Source organism: Chrysochloris asiatica, unplaced genomic scaffold (genome assembly GCF_000296735.1).
Source record: "Chrysochloris asiatica unplaced genomic scaffold, ChrAsi1.0 scaffold00004, whole genome shotgun sequence".
Taxonomy (NCBI): Eukaryota; Metazoa; Chordata; class Mammalia; order Afrosoricida; family Chrysochloridae; genus Chrysochloris; species Chrysochloris asiatica.
The window spans coordinates 22,877,886-22,887,896 of record NW_006408522.1 but is presented as its reverse complement, the minus strand read 5'-3'; the positions used below and the strand labels follow the sequence as shown (position 1 = coordinate 22,887,896).

Sequence of the window (10,011 nt, the reverse complement as noted above, 5' to 3'; positions counted from 1 at the left end):
GTATAGAACTCAGGATTAATACAACAAAATACCTAGGTGTAATAAAAAAGAAGAGAATCCAAATGTCGGAGAGACAGGCTGGTTACTACAACTAGAGCAGAGATGTCCTTTAGATTTATAAAGCCCTTGAAATGCTGTCAAAATGCTGACTAGGTTCTGGGGAGAAGGTTCAGAGTTTTAAATAAGAATTTCCATGTGAATTTATGAGGAACTGATACATTCTTGTTGTTGTTAGGTCCTCAACACCCTCACAATCCTTGTTACGCTTGAGCAAACTGCTGCTGCTACTGTGCCAATCCATTTCGTTGAGGGGCCGTCTTTTTTTTGTTGTTGCTGGTCTTCCATTTTATCAAGTCTGATGTCCTTTTCCAGGGACTGGTCCCTCCTTATAATATGTCCAAAGTATTAAGAGTCCAAGTCTTGCCATCCTGGCTTTTAAGTAACATTCTGGTTGTACTTATTCCAGATGTCTTTATTCTTCTGGCAATCCATGGTACGTTTACTATATTAATAATATATAAATTTGTATTGAGAAAGTATAAATAGGGATGTGATAGGTAGATATATTCTTAAGAGATTAAAATGAGTACAAAAACAAACAAATTTTATATCTAGGTTATAGTTTATGCTATTGACATGCACACTTATGTATTTATACACTATATTAACTACTACCTTTTGAATGTTTAAGTAATTACTATCTGATTGAAATCACCTCAGATTCAAGACTAACTGCTACTTTGATATCCTCTTTATCCTGTATTTTTTTTTTTTGCCACTTCACAGTAATTTTTGGATGCATTCTATCATTTATATTACTAATACACACAAGGCATTTACACCTTTTGATCTAGATTATGGTTTCTTAATAAAAGTTATTTTCAAAGTGAATGTATTCAGTAATGGTAAACCTTTAAATTGGAAAGAAAGTAAGCAAATCATGTCTTTCAGATAGGTTTCACATTCCAATGGAATACACATTACCACCAGGATACAAATACCAGTTTTGTATAAACATTCGTAAAGGTTTTTACTCTGAGACTTCCAAAGTGAAAGTCACTAAATATAAAAACCAAAACACAGAACCCTCGTGTCCTGACCACCCACTGAAGCTTCCATTGTTGACGCTTAATTCTTTAGTACCATTACTTTTCTGTGTTTAGGGGAAAAAATAACCAGCTCCCATTTAAACTAGGAAAACTGAACATCACTAAAGGCATTACACTTCATTCAGGGTGTGTGTGTCTGCATTTAATATTACTCTATTACCCAAAATCCCAGAGTTGAATCAAATGCCTTAAAAGTCCTAAGGCTAAATAGAACTACAGAAAGAAATTTCTATGGCCACAATTAACAGAACAGCATAGTCCAGGAACTGATAAAAACCCTGGGGCCACGTATAATTAACTCTCTCGCGCTCTCTTTTCCAGGGTCAACAGGTTAAGAAGCAGCAAGAACAACGGAACTCAACTCAATTTTTTAAAATGCCCCAAACAGTGAAAACAGTAAGAGAAGCACTAAATGCAGCAGGAGCTGGTCTGCAGATATCTTTCCCGGGATACAGAGGACGGGAACGGAGGTGGAGTTGGCAGGCTGGGGAGTGGTGGGGGGGAACCAGCGGGGGGAATGAAAAGGTAACAGGACAGAGCGGAGGCAGCGGAGAATCTACCGAAGCCCAGCGCGAGAAGGGGAGGGGAGCCTCAGACCCGGCCCCGCCCCGGGGAGGCCCGAGCGCCCGCCGGCCCCCCTTACCAGTGATAGCAGGAAGCCCCAGAGCAGCGCGGCCACGGCGGCCAAGTGCCGCCGCTGCGACCCCATCCGACTAGTGGGCGCCCGGCGTGGCTCAGCGTTGTGCAGGGGGGGCGGGGGTGAAGGAGGGGCTCCGTGTCCGCCGCTGAGCTGCCTCCGCGGCCGGGTAGGATGGGGCGATCCGCTAGCTCTGCCGGGGCCACCGAGGCACCGCCGACTTCCTCTTCCGGCCCTGCCCGGAAGACGCGGAAACCCCCGACAGTGCTCGGGGAGTCCCTGCTTGGCAGCTGCGCGCTCTCCGCCTTTTGGAACCTGGAGCCGCTGCTTGCGGGCCTGGGCGTGTCGCTTTCAGCTGCCTAACTCGAACTTTCGCCGGGGCCCAGGGAAGCCAAGGGACTTTTCCAACTACCCCTTCCTCCGCCCCAGAAGTCGCCGAGCACCTGTTCGGTTTTCCAGTAACTACCCAGATGCTCAAAGGAGCTCTGCTTTGTCTATTAATATATCACTTAGGAGTAGGGCAATATTTGGCATATTTGAATATTTGTTGGATGAATAAATTTTTAATACCAAGACCCAAATAAAATCCTGTCTCTGCCCTACCCCCACTCACAGTTTAGTGAAGGACACAGATTTAAAAGCAAACACAATTCAGGGTGAATAGTGGCGTTTGTTTGCAAAAGATGCTTTGGGAATGTCGAAGGGAGGTATAAATGGAGTGCCAGGGAAAAGTCCAGCCTGAACCCTCTAGAAGGGTGAGTTAATTTTAGCTAGGCAAAGGGCAGGGAAAGGGGGAGGTTTCCAGGAAGAGTAAACCATTAATGTCAAAGTCAAAGGTGACGCTGGAGGATATGCAAAACTTGGATTTGGCTGAAGTTTTGAGTGCTGAAAGATGAGATGAGAGAAGTGGGCAGAAACCAATTCACAAATAGATTAGGAGAACCTACTTGTGACTGTAGGCTTCATCCTGTCGTTGGTGGGGAACAAATGAATAAGTACAGTAGTAGCATATGATACATATTTTAGAAAGCTCTCTGTGGTGCTGACAGGGTGACAGATGGATGGAAATGACAAGAACAGAGGCCGGAAGATCTGTTAGACAACTGCAATAAACTAAGACACTCCCTGGGTGGTGAGAGCCAGAACTGAGTGACAGAAGAAAAAGAAAGGAGGTGATGGATTTGAAGGACTATTAGCAAAATTAGGTAATTGAAAGGATGTGGAAGATGAAGGAAAAGATGATTCCAAAGATTCTGCTCCAGGCCGTATATTGAAATGGACATCACTACCTAAGGAAGGAAGGAACCCTGTGGTTTAGTGGATTACACATTGGGCTGCTAATCACAAAGTCAGCAGTTTGAATCGAGGGAGACAAATGAGACTTTCTGCTCCCATAAGGATTTACAGCCTTGGAAACCCCTATACAGGGTTGCTGGAACCAACCGGACAGCACACAACTACCACTGTCACCAAAAGAGGGGAGTCCTGATGTGGCACTGTAGGCTAAGCACTGGACTGTTAGCTGTAAGGTCAGCAGTTCAAACCCACCAATTGCGCCTTGGAAACCCTATACAAGGTCGCTCACTATCAGTCGGAACTGACTCAACAGCACTTAACACCACCAGGAAAGAGGAGAGATTGGGAGCAGACAGGAGATATTTTTAGATGTGTATGAAATGCTTGAAGGACATCCAAGTGCAAATGTCTGTAGGCTGATGGCTATGTGTGCTGGTCTGAAGCTTAGTGGCTTAATCAGTTTGGAACTTAAGTTATTCTGACTCTTTACACTGTCAATTCTTGTCAAGTGCATTTTAATATAATTTTAAAAATCGAAACTACCAGCCATTCTGTGGCAGAAAGATAAGTCTTTTTGCCCCTGTAAAGATTTACAGCCTCGGAAACCCTATATAGTGTCACTATGAGTGGGAACCAACTCCATGGCACATAACCACCATCACCAACACAGTGCCTTCTGGGTTCATCTAGGTTGTGAGATGTTTCTCAGATTCATCATTATTCTTCAAGTTGCATAGTTTTCCCTTGTTGGTATGTAACAAAGTTTATTTAACCATTCTTCTGTTGATGGGTATTTAGGCTTTGATATCTATTTAAAAAAAAAAAAAAAAGCTTTTATTGTGAATTGAGTAATAGTTTACAGGGCAGATCACTAGCCTTGAACTCAACCAATCATATTTTGTTTCATTGCAATGATTACAATCCCCTCCATGCACCATAGAGTAACAGGATTTACCTCTATACCCTCTTTTTTTTTAACTTGTTTTTATTGTGAATTGAGTGATAGTTTACATGGGAAAACATGGGCTTTCATACCATCATTTCATTGCAATGATTACAATCACCCCTGTGCTTCATCATTCAACAGCATTTGCTTCCATTCCCTCAGGGTTTTGTTTGTTTGTTTGTTTGTTTTTTTGGGGGGAAGTACACAGAAACACTCAGGAATATATGATAATTTAAACAACCAGAAGGCACATTCTGCGTCTGATGTCTATTTTTGTCTTTTCTTTCTTTCCTGTCTTTTTAATGACCTTTTGCTTTCTTCATGTATGGTATTCTTGATGTCATCCCAGAACTTTTCTGATACATTCTTGACTAATGTATCAAATCTGCTCTTGTGATGGTCTCTAAATTCAGACGGAATATGCTCAAGGTCATATTTTGGCTCTTGTGGACTTGTTTTCATTTTCTTCGTCTTCAACCTGAACTTGCATTGAGTAATTAATGACCCTGTCATCAACTGATGACCATAGTCTGACCCTGGTATGATTTTGGTTGATGATATTGAGCTGCTCCACTGTCACTTTCCACAAATGTAGTCAGTTTGATTCCCATGTATTCCATCTGGTGAGGACCATGTGTATAGTCATCATTTATGTTATTTTAAAAAAAGTATTTGCAGTGAATAAGTCATTAGTCTTGCAAAATTCTATGTTATCTCCAGCATCATTTCTATCACCAAGGCCACATTTTCCTCTTTGTCTCCAGTTTTCACATTCCAATAGCCAGTAATTATCAATGCATCTTGATTGTATGTTTGATAAATTTCAGACTGAAGAACTTGGTAGAACTCTTCAATAGTATCATCATTGGCTTTAGTGGTTGGTACATAAATCTGAATAATAGTGGTATTAGCTGGTCTTCTTTGAGGGCAGATGGCTATTATCCTATAATAGACAGCATTGTACTTCAAGATAGATTTTAAAATACTCTTTTGACAATGAATACAATGTCATTCCTTTTCAATTAGTCATTCCTGGCATATTAAACCGTATGATTGTCAGATTCAAAATGGTTAATATATATCCATTTCAGCTCACTAATGCTTAGGATATCAATCTTTATGTGTTCCATTTTAGTTTTGAAGACTTCCAATTTTCCTAGAGTCATACTTTGTACATTCTATGTTTAGATTATTAATGAATGTTTGCAGCTATTTCTTTTCATTTTGAGTTCTGCCCCATCAGCAAATAAAGGTCCCAAAAGCTTTGCTCCATTCATGTCATGAAGGTCAACTCTACTTTGAGGAGATATCTTTTCCCCAGTCATATTTTGAGTATCTTACAAGCTGAGAGGCTCATCTTTTGGTACTATATCAGACACTATTTTGCTGCAGTTCGTAAGATTTTCAATGTCTAACTATTCAGAAGGGGTCTGCTTCTCCTTCCTAGTCTGTCTTAGTCTGGAAGCTCTGCTGATACCTGTCCACCATGGGTGACCCTGCTGGTATTTAACATACTGACAACATAGCTTCCAGCATCACAGCAACACACAAACCACCACAGTGCAACAAACAGAGTGTCTAAAATAAAAAAGACTAATCATGTCAAGTATTGGTGAAGATATTTAGGAATCAAAAGTCTCAAACACTTCTGGTGAAAATGTAAAACAGTACAACCCCTTTGAAACTTTGGTAGTTTCTTATGAAGTTAAATATATACCTACTATATAAACCAGCTATTCCATCCTTACAAATTACCCCAAAGAGCTTAAAGCATTTGTCCAATAAAACATGATTGTGCAAAAAAGTACCAATTGCAATAAGCAAAAACTGGAACCAATGCAAATATTCACCACAGGTGAATGAATAGACAAAATGTAATATAGTATTACTCAGCAATAAAGAGAAACAAATTGTCAACACACATAACAATGTAGATGAATCTCAAAATCATCAAACTGGATAGTCAGCTAGACATAAAAGATTATATACTTTACATATGTATGGTTCCATCTATATAATATTCTGGAATAGATGACTTTATTTATAATGATGGCATGCAGATCTTTGGTTCCCTGGGTGGGGGGAGGGATGGAGTAGGAATGGAGCACAAGGAGTATGTGAGGAAATCTTTAAAGTGATGAAATATTTATTATCTTGATCGTAGAGAAGGTTTCCACAAGTGTCTACTTATGTCAATGAACAAGGAAGACCAAAGAAGAATGACAACCTTTGAATTACGGTGTTGACAAAGAATATTGCAGATACCGTGGGTTGTCAAAAGAACAATTATATCTTGGAAGAAGTACCTTAGAAGCAATGATGGAGTGATTTCATCTCACATTCTTTGAATAGGTTATAAGGAGGGACCATTCCCCAGTGGAGGACATCATGTTTGGTAGAGGATCAGCGAGAAAGAGGAAGACCCTCAATGAGCTGGACTGACACAGTGGATGCAATAATGGGCTTAAATGTAGTCTGGGATTATGACCATGGTGCAGGATTGGACAATGTTTCATTCTGTTGTACGTAGGGTGGCTGTGAGGCAACACTATTGGTGGTACTTAACAACCAAACAACAACTTTTGTCAAAACACAGCACATCACGTGATTTAAATATGTGCAGCTTGCAGTAGGCCAACTCTAATTCTGTAAAGCTATAAACAAGTAAGATAATAAATAATACAAAGAAAACCCCTCCGTGTCCAGATTCTGTACCCAAAAGATTCCAGTTTGTTTGATCTTGAATGAAACAAGGAAACCAATATATATTAAAAGCTTCCCAGATTATTTTGTGTTGCCAAGGTTGGGAACACTTGGTATAGAGAAATCAACTCCCTATTACTAGCGAACTCAAAGAATTTCTAGTAGATTTGAATCTAGGAGACTATAGATCAGATCTGATTGCCTATTTCTTCTTTAAAAATAGAAAGAAAAAACAAATCTTAACAGTTCTCATTTAGTAACCCTGCTTTGGGGGTGGCACATGTTGGTATCTATCTCTGTGAGCACAACTTCTAGAAGAAATATAGTTATCACTCTTTTAATAGGAATAATTAATGTTACCACCTCAGTCTCAGTAACTATCTTGCCCACAGAATATAAAGCTGCTCAGAATTTCCTTGTATTGTTTTTCTACAGAGACTATCTGGCTTTGGTAAAATTATTTCCTCCTCTGACACCTGTTTTATGGGACATTCCTACTTGGGCAGAATTATGTGACTTGAATGCTTCCTGGTTCAAAAGAGGTGACTAGGAGCATAGAGACCCAAGTGCCACCTGTTTTTATCACTAGATCTCTGTTTTCTTGTTCACGTATATTTGTTACTACTCTCAACAAATGTGCTTCTCTGCACTAAACAAGAGTGTGGTGGGCAATTTCCACCTTCATTGCTAACAGCATGAATCCAGTTCCCAAGGTGTTGAAATGGATCCAGTCCTCACCTTCCCAATTCTCTACACTAGTTGACAGCTGCTTATGCAGCACTCTCTCGAAGACCCAGTCACCTTGAGCTGGGTCAGATCTTACAAGTTAAATAGACACTGTCTTTCAGTCTTAAATCAGAGGTCACACATTAGAAGGACACCTTTAAGACTGCCAAATAGGCAGAAGTCAGTCCCTGTTGGCTCCCTGGGAGTTCTTTAATTCACTGGAATGAGTCACAGAATTTCATGGAAAGTACAATGTAGCACTGTAGGATCAGCACTGGACTCTGAACAACAAGGTCGGCAGTTCAAACCTAGCACATGCTCCTCGGGAACCCTATACAGGGTCACTAATGAATCAGAACCGACTCTACAGCAATTAACAACAACAAATGCAATACTTATGCAACTTTATTTCAACCAAAAAGAAATGACACAGGCACAAATAGGATGAGGTCTAGAAGGGGTCACAGCATGGAGATCCCAGGTTCCAAAGAAGAACACACTACACTTTCCTGTGCATGGTAACCAGTCAGGAAGCCTTAGGGTCTGGTTTTTATCAACCTCACCATGTGGCCATCATGCCTCTTGAGGAGTTCCTCTTGGCCTGTTCAACTTCCATTCATTAGCCTCAGATGTTGTTGTTGTTGGATGATTTTCATCGAGTTGGTACTGACTCAGAGATTCATGAAGTCCTTGACAATGTCAATCTTTTCTCTGTTGATAAGAATGTTGTTTATTGGTCCAGTGGTGAGGATTTTTGTTTTCTTTACAGTGAGATGCAACCCATACCAAAGACTGTGCTCTTTGATCTTCATCAGTAAGTATTTTAAGTCCTCTTCACTTTCAGCAAGCAAGGTTGAATCATCTGCATATCGCAGGTTGTTGATGAGTCTTCCTCCAATTCTGATGCCATGCTTTTCTTCAAAAGACCCAGCTTCTTAGATTATTTGCTCAGCATACAGTTTGAATAAGTACGGTGAAAGAATACAACCTTGTTGCACACCTTTCTTAATTTTAAAACATTCAGTGTTTCCATGTTGTGTTTGAACAACTGTCTCTTGGTCCATGTATAGATGCCTCATGAGCACAATTAAGTGTTCTGGAATACTCATACTTCACAATGTTGTCCATAGCTTATGATCCACACAATAAAAAGCCCTTGCATAGTCAATAAAGCACAGGTAAACACCTATGTGATATTCTCTGCTTTCAGCCTAGATCCATCGGATGTCAGCAATGATGTCCATTGTTGCACGTCCTCTTCTGAATTTGGCTTGAACCTCTGGAATTTCTTTGTCAATGTATGCTTTCAGCTGTTTCTGTATTATCTTAACTAAAACTTTACTCTCATGGGATATCAAAGACATTGTCCAATGATTTCCCCATTCCATTGGAATGGGCACAAATACGGATCTCTTACAACCATTTGGCCAGATAATTGTCTTCCAAATTTCTCGGCATAGGTGAGTGAGTGCCTCCAGTGCTGCCTCACTTTCTTGAAAGATTTCAATTTTTATTCCATCGATTCCTAGAACCTTGTTCTTTGCTAATTCCTTCAATGCACCTTGGACTTCTTCCTTCAGTGTCATTGGCTTTTGATCATATACTACCTCTTGAAACGGTTGATCATAAACCATTTCTTTTTGGTAAAGTGACTCTGTGTATTCCTTTCATTTTTTTCTTCTGTTTCAAGTTTTTATTGTGCATTATGTGTTAGTTTACATGGGTAAACATTATCTTTACATTCATCCTATTGTACTTTGATTGTGATACATGCACAATCCCCTGCATGTATCATCAAACACCCAAAGGGTACACCCCACACTCCTGCCCCCGGCCACCAGCACACAACCCTCTCCCTCCCTGAATCCAGAGTCCCCAGCCCCTCCTTCTGTCCACTTCATTGCCTCTGCCTCCATCCCTAGTGTCACTGCCTCTCCAGACACAGTCTCCCACTTGACTTTTCTCCCTTGATGGTTCCAGGGATCTCTGCTCCTGGACTGCAAAATCAGCCGCTCTGCTCCTTTTGTTACCAAACATTTACATTTACCTTTCTGACACTCACTGTCAGACCTGATAGCTATCATTCCCTATTGAACCATAGGAGTCTTTTCCCCCTCACCTTTTATTAACCCCATCCAGACAGGTTAGAAACAATTCAGTGGAGGTTCTACCTTTCCCTGTATCCTCTGGAGCTATGTTCCTTATTGAAAGCTTGTAAGCCAGTCACTTCTTGCCTTTGTAGTCCCCCCATTTTGGATAGCCAATGTCTAAATTCCTCCCCCCTGTCAAACCTGTGTACCAAGGGGGTGGGAATGATCGTCACTGTAGAGATTTGCCTGCTCCTTTGTCATACTGCATCCACAAGCATAGGTCAAGATCATCTACTTATAGTGGGTTACTCCTTTTTTCTTTGTTTGTTTGTTTTTCTTCCCTCTTCTTTCTTCCTCTAGTAGTGTTCTGATGATCCAGCCATTGATGCCAGATCAAACGGATATATCTGCAAGTGTGGGTGTTCTTGTGCATCCACCCCTCTCTTTATATCAACTGGATGCTTCACATTCTGTTCTAGTCCTCTGGGGCCATGTCCCTGCCCC

At 40.8% G+C, this 10,011-nt stretch overlaps 1 protein-coding gene across 1 annotated transcript in view; it reads left to right on the top strand.

The window, feature by feature from the left end:
* The first annotated feature begins 1,920 nt into the window (after positions 1–1,920).
* The window catches only part of LOC102817170 (putative zinc finger protein 852-like), an 86,887-nt gene continuing 78,796 nt past the window's right edge, over positions 1,921–10,011 (top strand). The window contains exon 1 of the mRNA XM_006831864.1: positions 1,921–2,088. Within this exon, the coding sequence (XP_006831927.1) occupies positions 1,921–2,088 (168 nt within the window). The remainder of the gene's footprint in view (positions 2,089–10,011) is intronic.